The sequence below is a fragment of the Pseudochaenichthys georgianus genome, chromosome 7 (genome assembly GCF_902827115.2).
Source record: "Pseudochaenichthys georgianus chromosome 7, fPseGeo1.2, whole genome shotgun sequence".
Classification (NCBI taxonomy): domain Eukaryota; kingdom Metazoa; phylum Chordata; class Actinopteri; order Perciformes; family Channichthyidae; genus Pseudochaenichthys; species Pseudochaenichthys georgianus.
The window spans coordinates 21265107-21280293 of record NC_047509.1 but is presented as its reverse complement, the minus strand read 5'-3'; the positions used below and the strand labels follow the sequence as shown (position 1 = coordinate 21280293).

General features: G+C 43.1%; 1 protein-coding gene and 1 long non-coding RNA gene across 3 annotated transcripts; one reads left to right on the top strand and one right to left on the bottom strand.

Moving 5' to 3' along the window:
• The first annotated feature begins 788 nt into the window (after window positions 1-788).
• asb8 (ankyrin repeat and SOCS box containing 8) lies at window positions 789-5486 on the top strand. Of its 2 annotated transcripts, none has more exons than XM_034087585.1 (4): window positions 789-1009; window positions 2561-2737; window positions 2828-2932; window positions 3473-5486. In XM_034087585.1, the coding sequence occupies exons 2-4, from the start codon at window positions 2609-2611 to the stop codon at window positions 4106-4108; spliced, it is 870 nt and encodes a 289-aa protein (XP_033943476.1). In that variant the 5' UTR covers window positions 789-1009; window positions 2561-2608; the 3' UTR covers window positions 4109-5486. The 2 variants fall into 2 exon arrangements, with proteins under 2 accessions (XP_033943476.1, XP_033943475.1); XM_034087584.2 differs by having other exon boundaries at window positions 791-1046.
• A 4998-nt stretch (window positions 5487-10484) lies between these two features.
• LOC139434105 (uncharacterized) lies at window positions 10485-11795 on the bottom strand. The gene is made up of 3 exons (XR_011643531.1): window positions 11660-11795; window positions 11395-11487; window positions 10485-11044 (listed from the first exon to the last, which is right to left on the bottom strand). It is a non-coding gene; the product is annotated as an uncharacterized lncRNA (long non-coding RNA).
• Window positions 11796-15187: the final 3392 nt, after the last annotated feature.

The window sequence follows — 15187 nt, the reverse complement described above, 5'->3', positions numbered from 1 at the left end:
ATGTAAAATGAATATCTTCATTGCTGCTTTTGTCCAATCATTTCATTTCCATATTGCAGACAAAACAAAAGTATCACTTAATGGACTAAAAATAGCAAATACTCCCATAGCAAAACAAATCTATTCAAATGCAGTTATTATTTCACAATCATACATAATTTCTGCTGTTTTCTGAAGGTTTGTGGCTTAAATAACATGACTGGCATTGCCCAAAGATTCTTCAACTTGAACACTTGTTTCCAAATGTAATGGTCTTGGACAAACAACTTTCTGATTAATAACTAGTTTGGATATTAAATATACAAACGTATGTGAAAGAAGTGTTTATTTCTTATATGAAAGACCCAAAGTCATGACAAATAAAAATGCAATGAAACTTCCATGTTGCTTATTAATTCTCCCAAAACGACACACCTGCAATTAATACAGTAAAAGGATTCAAGGCAGCCCAATTTATATATTACAATGGTTCCATACAACAACAAAAAATAGAAATGATACTCTAACTATAATAGTGTATTACACCTATACTACAACCCACAGCGGATAAGGTAGATATGTAATAAAAGCTTGCCATACTTAACTAAATTCCTCCTCATGTCCTCCTGCGTAACAATACAACTTTTAACAAAATAGAGTATGATTTTTTCCATTTATGTTGTGTGCCCCTGATCCATTTGGTGTAATGTCTTGAATGTGTAATATATTAATATATCTGTGTCTTTGCTGTGCACCAGGGGTCCTGACGGTGATTAGTGAAGCCACTTGTTCTCCTGTACCTTAACATGGTCATGCGCTTGAGGCATTCACGGCATGTTGGAGGCCACATCTATTTTGGGAACGCAAGCACACTTAAAGACATGCCTTTACAGCCGGCGTTTAAATAAAAGCATCAAGTTATGTGAAGTGTTGTCGCAGAGTTAGGCGACCTGTCCGGTTTAAAAGAGACGGGCGGAGGGCGTGGCGGTGGTGACGCGCTGTGTTTATGGAGCCGAGCAGCTAACATACGGTAAACTGTCAGAACTTCACACCGTGGACCCACAACGGTACGTTCTCTCATTAGCATCAGTCATTTATACATGGATGATGCGAAGATGGGATGAAAGTGCGTTCACGAGTATTTGTAGTGAATGTCAGTTGATTGTTTTTCGCCTACGAGTGTCGACTGTTCCTCTGGATGCTAACTTTAGCTCGTATGCTAGCTAACTTGGTGCTAAAGGTAGCTGCAGAAAATGTTTTAGCCGAGGGTTCTGCTCAAAGTCAAGTGGCACGTGTGTTTTGTATTGACCTGTTATTGATTATGTTTTAAACACATGTCACTGAGTATTAAACGTGCATCGCTGTTTATGTTATTCTGTCGTGGAGTATATTTTTGTCAAGTAAGCTAACGCTAGCTGTAAGTGACAGTCGGTTGTTTCGGTGTACTAAATGACAGGCTGATTTTTTTGCTGGCTGTTTCCTATTGAGCAGAAACAGCTAAACGTAGGCATCGCCAAACTACAGTAAAAGCAGACACCATGTAGTCTGCCTGTGCTATGCTGTCCTGTCAGTATTTATTTTTATATATACTGTCTATGGTATTTACCTAACAACAAAAACAATATGATCAAAGAACGGATTCAGTTCGTCAAATGTTGTTTGTGCTCATGTATACAATACATATGTTGTAATTGTCATCATACGTTAATGCATGGAATTGTGATCTTGGAATGAGTTTATAGTTATCAAATTGTTTTGTTATTTGACACGTGCATTTCGGAAAACAGGAAAACTCCCAGATAAAATTAGATATTACTAGACCAGATATTCAATATAGCTCACATTTCCCGACCCATTTATGTACAGCCAATGTAATTTAAAAAAGGACTTTGTTACAGATATCTAAATGCTTACATACATTATGTTCTTGTATATCTTAGTCTATTTTACATGTATATGTAAATCTCCTGTCGCGCTGTGGAGCTGAGTAAGGATCCCCAGCTGCTGGCCAGGCTGACCAACATGGTGTCCCACGCTGCGCTCTCTGTCGCGCTCTGCCATCCGCCAGAGTCTCGGGATCCAGTTCCTCCCCACTGCTGTAAAATAGCTTCCTTTACCAGAGACTGTCAAATAATAATCTTGAACTATTTTATCTCTACTCTATTTCTATCCACTATTTTTATAGGTTTTTCTCAAAATGTTTTTAATTGTTTTATGTCTTGTTGGAGGAACCTGGGACTTGACTCATTGCCATAACTACACTGTAACTACTGTGCATATGACAATAAAGCCTTCAAATTAAATCTTGACACACACTAGCTTTACAAAACACTATCTTTTTGGAACTTCAGTTAAACATTTTGCTGGAACCATTGCAAATCTATGTTAAAGCATAATTAAATTGTGTTGTGTGACATGCACTCTCCCAACACGTTTTTAAAAAGATCTAATAACCCATAAAACACTAGCCTTGAGGTAATTTAAAAATGTGTTTTGTTTGACTCTTTACATTTTTGTATGACCCAAGAATCACCATTGTTTAAGAGTTATTAAACCAAACTCATTAAATTGTGTGTTTCAGTGTGCCGTAGTGTCACCCTGGCCTGGGTGCCATGGTCCTCAGTTACACATGAGCTCTACTATGTGGTACATCATGCAAAGCATTCAAAGTAAATATTCCTTGTCCGAGCGGCTCATCCGCACCATCGCAGCCATTCGCTCATTCCCACACGACAATGTGGAGGATCTCATTCGTAAGGTAGGCCTCATCTTCCAGTCCAACTTCAAATTTATAATATTTGTGAATGTTTTCAGTTATATTGACATTTTCTATCTCCTGTACCCCAAGGGAGCTGATGTAAACCGGATGCATGGCACTCTGAAGCCCCTGCACTGTGCCTGTATGGTCGCTGATGCTGACTGTGTGGAGCTGCTGTTGGAGAAGGGCGCAGAGGTACGTCATAGATGACTCCTACACACTGAACAATACCTGATATCATACACCGATTATAGGTTATTTTTCTACCTTCTAGATGGCCACTGTACAATATTAAAGTTGGCCTGTTGAGAGTTGAACCTTTCCCTGCAGCTGGTACCAGTTGTTAAAGCTCTTTCTGTGGGGTTCTCTTTAAGAAAGCTTTGGCATCTGGATTGAATGGGTTGTTTTTTCTGAACCGAACCTCTAACTTCAGGGCTTTATTTGTTTGTGTTGCGAGCAGCGCTAAAACAGTTTGGCATTTTCCTGACCTTGAAATTATTTTTAATTATGTTATTTTTGTGCTGAATCACCACACCCTCTAATCTATATCCCACTTCAGTCAGCCCTTTTGCACTTTGTGCTGCTGCTCATACTTAAAAGTGCACAGTCCATATGGCTAAGACGTATAGCACCCTTATGTGCTGGTAATTGTGTTTGCATGATTTAAAATATAAATATGTCCAAAAGTGTAACTCCTTATCAGAGCATTGTGCTTAACATTATATTTCCTATCAGGTGAATGCTTTGGATGGATATAACCGCACAGCTCTGCACTATGCAGCAGAGAAGGATGAGACCTGCGTGGAGCTGTTGTTGGAGTACGGGGCCCTGCCCAACGCCCTGGACGGCAACAAGGACACTCCACTCCACTGGGCCGCCTTCAAAGATAACCCAGAGTGTGTGAGGGCCCTGCTGGAGAGCGGGGCCTCTCCTAACGCCAGGGACTACAACAATGACACGCCTTTGAGCTGGGCAGCAATGAAGGGCAACCTGGAGAGTGTCAAGGTGCTTTTAGACTACGGCGCCCAGGTCCATGTCACCAACCTGAAGGGCCAGACCCCTATCTCCCGCCTGGTGGCCCTGTTGGCCCGGGGCCTGGGCACTGAGCAGGAGGAGGAGTGCCTGGAGCTGCTGTGCCGGGCTGCAGGACGCTTTGAGATCCGCCGGGCTGACGGCACGCTTCCCAAGGAGCTGAGTAAGGATCCCCAGCTGCTGGCCAGGCTGACCAACATGGTGTCTCAGGCTCCCACGCTGCGCTCTCTGTCGCGCTGTGCCATCCGCCAGAGTCTCGGGGTCCAGTTCCTCCCCACTGCTGTAAAAGATCTTCCTTTACCAGAGACTATCAAAGAATATTTACTGCTGAGAGACTAAAGGGATGAAACCTTTGGGGAGCTCTCAGACCTCACTAGCTTTTTTATTAGCTCAACAGAAAGCATTTATTGGCAAGGGAGTGTCATGGTATTGTGAGATACTATCTGAAAGTGGCCCGTCATTCATCAAACTTTGCAAATGAGTACAGATGTTTGCCCCAGGAGAGATGTTCAAACCTCCAGGTCTTTATTTTGATTATGAGGTAACTTCTTAATTAGCAGTGCATTTGTTTTAGTGTGATCAGTTTCAGTTGTTGGAAGAAGACTGCCCCAGTTCATGTTTATATTGTTTCTACAGCTGAAAATGATGCATATGTAACATGTAGACGTCTCTTCTCAGCCCTGGTAGTACAGAGAAAAACTATAACATTAGGTTTTTTAGGCTTCATGTAGGCTTATTATTAATTTTTCATTATGCAAAATGTATTATGTTTGTATTAATGTTACATTGTAATACTTAATTATAATGTTGTTATGGTTTGTCACAGAGCATGAGGGAAATCCTAAATGTTGAGTTTGGTGGTAGAATTAGTATATGCTCATTGTGAGATTTAAATGTAAGATAAGATAAGGGCTAAAGTGTGATGATGCAGGCACTCAGGTCCTGAAATAGTGCTCAAGAATGTTATGTAGTGTTTATAATAGTTGGAGGGGCCATCTTTCTCTCAATGACATCCCAGTGAACTCACTATCACTTTTGCAACACCAAGGAAAGACAAAAAATAAAAGTTGAAAAACACTCTCTGCCCAGCAGAGAAGATGTTGTGCCCGATGGAAACAGCTTTGTTTGTGATGTAGCAATGACATGTTGCAACAACAAAAAAATTAGGTTAAAAATAAGTTTCTCAAAATGTGCCAGACACATTGTTCTAGTCCTGTGTTCAACGCTGTTAAAAGTGACGTTCACTAGCCTGCTTTCATATGCGATTTTACTATTTATTTTGGCTTTTATTTTAATGAAGATGCAGTTGCCAAGGAGGAATACATGTTGTTTCTTTGTTTGTGTTACAATGGATGTTCTCAGTCTTACCTTGCAAAAGAAAATGTTTTCAAATGTGTTCCTAGGTCCTCATTCTTGTAGCATATGTTTAAAAAAAACTTTAATTTAAATGTTAGAACCAAGAAATGGCATGATTACTAAGTTTTTGTCCTTGAAAGATTCACTTAATAAGCTTGAACGATATATATTTGCGTTTGACATCTGATCATTTCTGTGCTTGTTTTTTTTCCCCCGTTGGGCTGCTGTATAAAAAAAAAGATACCTTGGATCATGTCTTGTGTAAAAGTGCTTTTTCTTTGTCAATGAAAGTAAATGCCTTTTTATATTTCATTTATGTTCTTCTCTCCATTGTTCTTAAAAAATAAATCTGCTGTTTTGACATGTAATTGCAGGGTGATAATTGTGGTGGAAATTCCACACTTAATCACCTTCTGGAAAGAAAAGAACAAATATACAAGCTTAAACCAAAGTCGTGTCTCTAAATGTCAGCCAGTGGCGTACCTATCGACGGTGCAGCCAGGGGCGCCGTAAGGGGGTGAAAAGTTAGGACGATTCTAACGGCCCGTGACTGACAGGGGCCCAAAAATGTTCAGAACATTAAGAAAAAAAATGTAAGTAACCTTTCATCAATCCTCAATAATTAACATTAATAGAACGTTATATTGATAAATTACTCTCTAAACTTACTATTCATTTAACTTATTTTCTACCAAAAGTTAATTACCCAAAGCCTCTGTACACCCCCTTCTATTTACGTGTAATGGTTTGGTCCTGCCTCCAAACGAGGTGCGGCACAGGCACTTGCAGAGAGTGAAAGCATGTGATGCTATACTTAGCATACATACTGTGTAGTACCATGTTTCAACGACCAACAAAGTCAGGCTCTAAGAAAAGAAGAGAAAGACAAGAGAGAGGGACTAAAGGGCGACAGTATGTCACCCAGTTTTTCACAAGAAAAGGTGGGTGTGGTCCATGAGTGGTGGAAATTAGTCTGTTAGCTAATGTTTTTTTGTTTACTAAGCTGACATTAAGTACTGTTAATATCTTTACAGCAAATGCACTGCTCTTTTAGCTGACATTTAAAGGTATGGTAGGTAATTCACTTCAGAAGCAATTTTTGTTATATTCCATGGAATGCTCTTAACATCCCGATAGCAATGAATATATTAAATGCTTTGACAATAAATACATACAAAAAATTCATCTGTGGAAGCCATGGCGCTGTAAAAAGCACGACCAATCATCTGAGCCGGCCCAGCTAAAATAACTGGATGGCATACCTGCCTGTCAGCCTTACATCTGTGCACAAACTTATCTCGTGCCCTCATTGGTCATGTGCGCGTTTGTGTGTGTTGGAGGAGGGGCTCTGTAAGGAACTCTGAAAGAAGGGGCAGATTTTTTTCGGTTGTGTACTTTCAAATTCTAGCGCACTCGAGCTGGTTTCTCCATTCTTACCTACCTACCTACCTTTAATAAATGCAGGCACATTTTTAGAAAATGGAAAATGCTGGAAACGCTGTAGTACATAATATGCCAGGCCTGTAAGTGGCGCTGCTGCCGCCACAAAATACACCAAAAGCAGCGAAGAAGACCCCGGAGCATGGTTGTCATGGTTGCCCTTCTGTTTATTCTCCGCGGTGGACGGCGTGTTCTCCTGCTGTATATCTCTCAGGTAGTCCACCAGCCAGTGTTGCCAACTTGGCGACTTTGTGGTTAAATTTGGCGGATTTCCAAACCCTCTGGCGACTTATTTGTGTCAAAAGCGACTAACGACTATTCTAACGATTTATAATGGTGTTATTAGCGACTTTTCTGGTGTTTGGCGACTCACGTATTGTTCTGCAGTTAACGAGCTGCCGTGAGCCCCGCCTCCCTCCCATAGTACTCACAGGCGCTCAGACTGACAGTTTCCTGGCGGCAGCAGAGCTGCTGCTGCTGCAGTCTTGCCCCTTTCACACCAGCGCCTTTTCAGCTCCGGCTCGGAGCTAGAGCCTGAAAGCGCCGGGTTTTCCTGTTCACACCGCAGCGGCGCCGGCTCTTAGCTCCGGAATCCGCTTCATTTCCAGCTCCAAAAAATTGTCGGTCCAGAGGCAAGAGCTTTGGAGCTAAGAGGTGACGTCGCTTACGTCTCTCTTACGGAGCGTCCACACTACAGCTTCAAAAAAAGCTTGGAGCTGGGCGTGTCTGTAGCTTGGGGATTTTATTCAAGCAATGCGACCAACAACCAATCACATGAATCTCCCGCCCCCGACATACAAAGCAAAAACCCCCGGGGATTTTATGGGAGCAATATATATATAAACTCCCCAAACAGGCGAAAACCTACCAGTTTCACCCACTGTCTCTGCCACCTCCCTCCATGCCTGGTTCCTCCGGTTTATATCCCGGTAGGTGAAGAGGGTCTGGTCATACAAAACCGGGTGATTTGCTACAGCGATAATTAGTTTCTCCTCCAACTTTTTTTGAAATATAGAAATGAACGGCGGGATATCTCTCCCAGCTTAGACGCGGTTTGATTGGCTACGGCTTGAGCTGTCAGATTTTGGGAAACGGGATTTGATTGGCTGGCGCTGGCTACTCCGGCGTCTCCGGCGTCAGAAGTTGAACATTGTTCAACTTCTGACGCCGGAGACGGACCGCTCTGCTACCCACAATTCAGTTCGGCGAAAAAGCGAGGCAACGTGACGTCACCCCATTCAAAGTGAATGGGCAGATTGGAGTTGTCGACGCTTCCGACGCTGTCGACGCTGTAGTGTGGACGGGCCGTTACGTCGAGGCGTGCAGGAAACTAAACCCACCTCCCCTGAACATGGGTTGACTGTCATGCCTGCCCACAAGCAGTAGTGCTTATAAACACACTTTATAAAGTCAGGCAACACTAACCAGGCTTCGTGTGATTCTGTTTATTTGTACCTTACTTTGACCATCCGTTCACTGTTATCGATCATTGTGGAGAGAGGCAGACGTGTTGTTTTGTATTATTGCAGCTATCGGATGCAAGTAGTCAGTTTAGCTTCGGTTGCTATGCTAACATCACCCGTTTTATATCAGAGAAACTTTCATAACAGCGTTGTGATACCAAACAGTGTCAATTCAGACTGACACACATTCACTTAGGCTAAGGGGAACTCGGGATATGCATCAGCTGCTTGTGTGAGTCGGACAGTGAATACTTTAGAGCGGCCGCTGCAGTGTGAGCTAACCGGGAGCTAACGGGAGAATAAACTCCCGTGGAAGAGCAGCCAATACTGCAGCGGTCGGTAAATGCTGCAGAAACACATTAATAAACAATGAACCACGGCACTCTGGAGCAAAGTATAAGGTTGGAGAAGTCGTTATTCAATTTATTCTGGCTTTGTGTGATTAAAAGCAACACGATCATCGACACGACGCTGTTGTTGTGAGCGCCGTAATGGGTGCCGTTGGGGAGCAAATCAGCTATGTAAACGGTGACGTCATGACGCAGCAGGGGCAGCTCTGGGGCGCCAGTGGGCGGTGTGAACAGAGCAGGAGCTGAAAAGGGAAACCGGAGCTGAACCAGAAAAGCTCCCGCTCGGAGCTAGAAACTGAAAAGCGCTGGTGTGAAAGCCGCAAGAGAGAGCAGCGAGGAGACAACCACACTCCCCCGCGTCGAGACTGCAAATGAATTGCGCATGCGCCAACTGCCAAGCCGTCCTGGTTTTGAGCGGGATTTAAATGTAAAATGTAAATGTTTCTTCACTCACTTTCACACTATAATAAATAACTGCCTTTGCTTTGACTCACACAGCCTCAGTCACTCAATCACCTCGTCCACTGTGTGTGTGCCTCTCTGTGACAATGGCACAGTCTAAATTATATTATCGAAAGTACAGAAAGGAGTGGGAATCAATCCCTGAATATAAAGGATGGTTGAAGCCATTTATTGGAGATGACACACGGGCATACTGCCTTTATTGTAAGGGGGATTTCTATGCAAAACTGTCTGACATCAAGAAGCATGTTAAAACCCAAAAACATACTCAAAAGGCAAAGCCTTATGACAGTGCCACTCAAAGCAAGCTGCCATTATTTAAAATTAAAACAATTGACCCTGCAAAAAAGGCTGAAGCCATCATGGCTTTAGCTATGGCTGAACACTGTTCAATGATGGCATGTGATCACATTGGGGAGGCATGTAAAGCTGCTTTCTCGGACTCCACTGCTGCTAAGCACTTCAAAATGCATCGGACAAAGTGCACCGAGATGATAAATGGTGTTCTAGCACCATACTTCATGAAAAAGTTTTTTTACCGCCCTTACATGATATGCAAATTAGGCGATGACGTCATTTAGCGACTTCTGGCAACTTTCTGGACAGCCAATAGCTACTTTCCTTACTATGGAGTTGGCAACACTGCCACCAGCAGATAATTCCCCCCCCCCCCCCACAGAGCGGAGCAAGGCAACGAAACTTAAAATAAGAAGGAGCATTTTATGGCACGCTATGCATGGGGCCGCCGCCACCTTGAGGGGGTTTCCCGACATGTTGTTTCAGTAAGTTAAAGGGTGTTTCATGTTGTCGTTGCTGTGGACCTTCTTAATACCTTCACTGTAAAACTTAATAAGTTGTGGTAACTTAGAAAAAGTATGCAAACTCGTTGCCTCACAATAAGTAAGTTAACTTAACTTAGAATGGTGAGTATAATAATAATAATAATTCCTTACATTTATTATAGCGCATTATCAATGACTCAAAGCGCTTTACATATACACACATTGCACATCATACATGCAATGGTCAGATACTGTGGACAATACCCACAGGAGCAAGTTCAGGTGAAGGGTCTTGCCCAAGGACCCACCGGCTTTACAGACGCAGCAGCGGCGGGTTTCACCCCTTGATCTGATGATCATTGCACATCTTCACGCCTCGAGGTCATCGAGGCGCTTTTACAAGTATACATTGGTATTATACATGTACTGTGGACAATACCCACAGGAGCAAATCCGGGTGAAGTGTCTTGCCCAAGGACACAACGGCCTGACGCAGTGGCGGCGGGAGCGGGTTTCGAACTGGAGTTCCCCAGCACAGACCACTGCGCCACCCGTCCCTAAGTATGAACAACTTGTGTATTCTAAGTGTGCTTCAATTAATTTTGAGAAGTACAGCTGACACAAACCTTTTACGTTATGTCAACTTATGTAAACTAAGTTATGTCAACTTAAAAAGGCATGCTTTGCATTGACCTATTTTTTTTTATTTGTGTGAACTCAATGAATAAATTAACCCCTACTTAAACAAACTAATTCCTGCTAACTAAGATAATTGTACTACAACAAATCTCTAAACACGTTGTGTAAACTCAAACAATCTCCAAAAATAATGCATTAAAAACACAAATTGATTCAATTGCAATATAACATTTATTTTCAAGTGCCAACAAACAGTGCTTTTTAAGTACTCAAAACCCATATCTTAATAAAAACAGCAGTGCACAACACACCAATTGTAAAAATAAAAAATATATAATGACCACTATGAAGAAGAGTATATTGTACTTTGCTCTCAACAATTGACAGAGTTATAACAGTTTCCCCAGAGTAACAAACTTTTGTCATAACATTTAACGGTGCAACTTTTTTAAGTGCCAAGTTCTATCTGATAGCTGAGGACTATCTTGACTAAGGGCTTTTCTCAAAGTTAATAGTTTGGTTACCAGTCCAAGCATCACTGTTTGAACGAACCTCAGAGTATTTGCCATGCATTTTGGGTGATCTAAATGCAAAGCATATATCAGGCCAAATAACAGGCCTGTGGAAAGTTTTTGATCTCTTCCATGACAATACCTCCCTCAAGCACAATGTCAGTGGAGATGGGCTCGATTTGCATTGTGCTCGGACCCTCCTGAGGACTGTCTTCGCTGAGAACAGCACACCAACAGTGACGGATGATAGGGCCTCATCTCTCGTTGTATCCTGCAAAGAAAAACACGTTATTTAGACTATCATCGCTACCTATTAGACTCGGTCTTCCGATGAAAGCATTCATGTTGCATTTGCATTAAAGTCTGTACACACTGCGTTGTAACATTATATCCAAAAAGGTTCTGTAAATGTGGTGTGAGGAAACTAATGCTATGGATGCAAATACAGCTAGGAACGTACATTTATTTTACACCTCTAATCTAGACTCCTGGTCATGGAATTTAGTGTACAGTATTTTGAAGACACCAAATTAAATCTTTTGGTTGCAAGTTTGTGTAAATAGGGGATATGACTTTTCAATAAATGCAAACCAAACAGTTTTTTTGTGTTCAAGTACTTACAAAGCATGTCTTGAAGAAATCCTTGGAGTCGTCGCCAAGAACAATCGGAATGCCTTTGAGGACAACAGAGCGCTGTTCAGTCGCGTCCGGTGTCTAATGATAGAGATAAAGAAGATAAAGTTTAAATGACAAACTCACAAGATGAAACATTTTGGCCTTTTCCATCTTTTTGCGGGGTTGTTTTAATTATTTTAGAAGGCTTTTGAAGTAGTACCATATCGTCATCAATGTATCTGACAAAAGGTTGCTACGTTATATTACTTACCGACCAGTTGATGCTCTGCAGTTTCTGTCCCACCGATCCTTTTTTTGACTTGAACAGTTGGACGTGGGGTGTGCTGGTCCAGAGCCTCAAAGAAGTCTGCCTCGAGGTTCCGACTGGTAATCCGATTAAATTTGGCAAATACCTGAAAAAGTAGAGAAGGGGGTGGGGTAGGAGATGGAAAATCAGCACATTAGGAAGACATTAGTTTAAATCATAACAATTGTGCAAGCAGGCAACCACTATGGCTTAGATCAGGGGTGCCCACACTTTTTGGGCCGGTGGGCTACTTTTGAAATGACCAGCTCACCGAGGTCTACCAACCAAAAATAAAATCCCAAATTGCAAGGGTTGCTGAATAACACGTGTTATGTATACATGGGATAACTACAACAACTCTATTTGGGTTCTTGAACAGAAACAAATACATGAATACATAAAACTAAAATGGCATGTTAACCTCTCTCTATTTCTCTCTCTCTGTTAAGAAACACATAACAAGCAGGCTAAGAAACCACTCTTAAACATAAAACACAAATATAAGTACAAGGAATACAATAAACGAGTAGAACAGTCAACTTAGATACCAGACTCAAATGGGTCCTATGAACAGTCTCTCAAAGTTATAATGAAATATACATAGGTCCAATATAGGTCTCTCTCTCTCTCTCTCTCTCTCTCTCTCTCTCTCTCTCTCTCTCTCTCTCTCTCTCTCTCTCTCTCTCTCTCTCTCTCTCTCTCTCTCTCTCTCTCTCTCTCTCTCTCTCTATTCAATTCAATTCAATGGGGCTTTATTGGCATGAAAGTTAAATTAAACAATGTTGCCAAAACATCACAATACAAAATAATTAACAACATTAACATACATTTCAAATGTTTACATATTATTGATGATATATATACAGTGATATAATTACATTTCAACGTGTGTGTGTGTGTGTGTGTGTGTGTGTGTGTGTGTGTGTGTGTGTGTGTGTGTGTGTGTGTGCGTGTGTCATTCACTGTCCCTCAGGTTGTGGCATGTGTATACATATTGGGCAGCTAGGTGTGCCTTGTCTCCTTCTCCTAGGAGTACTCTCAGTCTTGAGAGGTCATCAACCTCCTTGAAACCTGGGATTACAGAGTTCAACTTGTTCCAGTAAACGCTCCTTACTTCGTTGAATGTTTGGCACTTCAGGAGGAAGTGCATCTCTGTCTCGGTCTCACCTGTCGTACAGTGACCACATATTCTGTTCTCTTTTGGTTGCCAGGATCTTTTGAGTCTTCCTGTTTCGATTGCCAGTGTGTGGTCACTGAGCCTGTACTTGGTTAGGATCTGTCTCTGCTTTCTATCTCTGACAGTAGAGAGATATTCTGCAAGCTCGTACTCTCTGTTTAGAGCCAGGTAACATTCTAATCTGCTTTGGCTTCTCGTCTCGTCTTCCCAATGTTGTAAATAGTTGTCTTTACATTGTGCTATAATGCGTTTGACTGCGATTGGTGTTTGGAGAGTAGCGCTGCTGAGAGACTGGTCAGAGTGGCTCTGAGAGGGGGCAGCTAGCCTCAGCACCAGCTGCCATAGGGGACTCTCTCTCTCTCTCTCTCTCTCTCTCTCTCTCTGATTGTGAGTGGACCGGTGAGTATAGCGGAGAGCGATCGTTTAAAGTTTTACAACTGCTCTCTCCACCTGTCGGTGTGTCGGTGGAGGAGTGTGGTCTGGCTGTGGGGGCTGTGGTGGGATATGGCAGAGTTAAATCTGCCTCCCGCATGAACAGTGCAGTGGTTATTTTTTTAGACTGCACGGAGAAAGCTAACCAGCTGGTGGAGAGCGGGCTAGTGATTAAACCTGAAGCACGTTGTGTCTTTTAGGAGACAGGTGCTTATGGTCCTGAAAAAGGATGAAGGGGAACTAAATCTGACTCTTAAGTATAAAATTGATGATTTTGTGTATACTGTCCATGTTACGTCTGACAGTTTGAGATGCTATGGTTGTGGAGCGGCAGGACACCAGATCCGCGTGTGCCCGGAGAGGGCGGGTGACGCGCCCGGGGTGTCTGCGCTCGCAGCCGGCCCGACGGTGCCTGCGGCAGAGCCGCTACAGATTGCCTTGTCCGCGGCCGGGCCGCCGGTGCTGGGGTCCGCGCTCGCGGCAGAGCCGCTGCAGGTCCCTTTGCCCGCTGCCGGTGATGGGGTCCGTGCCCGCGGCAGAGCCGCTGCCGGTTTTTTTGTCCGCGGCCGGGCCGCCGGTGGTGGAGCCGCCGGTCAGTCGGTCAGGGGCAGAGCCAACGGTGTCACGCGTGGAAAGCACACAGGCAGCCGGTACACACAGTATCACACATAAGGACACTCAGGTCACACAGGAAGCAGATAGTGAACACACTGCAGCCAGAGTGGCTGAGTCTGTTCTGGAGGATGTGGTAATGGATGAGGATTTATTAAGGTTACCTGTTAAAAGAAAAAATGAACAAGTGAGCAAAGGAAGTGTGACTCAAAAAGGGAAGGTGTCAAAGAAGGAGTTGCTGTGTTCCTCCTCTCAGCCAGAGGGAGTCCCAGAGGACAGTGACAGCGAGTCATTCTTTGACATCGTTGAGGTAACACAGGGAGAGGAGTATTCTATCCAGAGGATCAGATCTTTTCTGGCGGAAACTAAGGGGTTGAGGTCGGTGAAGTTAGAGGATTTTTTTGGTGATGTGCAGATATTTCACAATGCTGCCAGGGTTCTCATGCGGCGCAAAGAAGCTTTAGGGGAACTTTTTTTCAGCAGCCCAGAGAAGGCTCGTTTAAAGAAGATACTTCAGAGGATTAGAGAGGAAACTGCAAAGAATTATGAATAAGTACATCTTGGTTTTATTTTTTATTTATCTTCAGCCAGGTTTTTGATTTTGTTAGGATGCAACTATAATTTCATTATGAGTGACATAAAGCTGGGCTCTTTAAACATTAACGGTGCTCGAGGGGATGCTAAGAGAGCATCTTTATTTACTTTATTAGGAAACAAGAATTTAAATGTGACGTTTCTCCAGGAAACTCACAGCACTGCTGAGAATGAGAGTGACTGGAGGAGGGAATGGGGGGGGGGAGGGTTTCTTCAGCCATAAGCGCAGCAATAGTGGAGGGGTTGCCATTCTCTTTGCGAGGGGCTTTACACCCTTCTCCTGTGCGGTCGATGAGGTCATCCCAGGACACTTGCTCAAAATAAATGCTGAATTTGAAAAAGTTAAAATATGTTTTATAAATATTTATGCTCCCAGTGTGGGCGCAGAGAGGCTTTTGTTCTTTGAGAAACTGAAACACACTCTTAGCACCTGTGATAGTGAGGAGTATCTGTTCCTGGGGGGTGACTTCAACTGCACAGAGAACCCTGTGCTGGATAGGAACCACCAGGAGCCGCATGCTGCCTCGAAGAGTGCCTTAATAAGGCTAACAGAAAGCTTTGAGCTGTGTGATGTTTGGAGGCACTTCCACCCGGGCCAGCGGCAGTACACGTGGGTGCACTCTAGGGATAACCTGTTGTCTCTAGCTAGGCTGGATCGTGTCTATGTTTTTAACCAT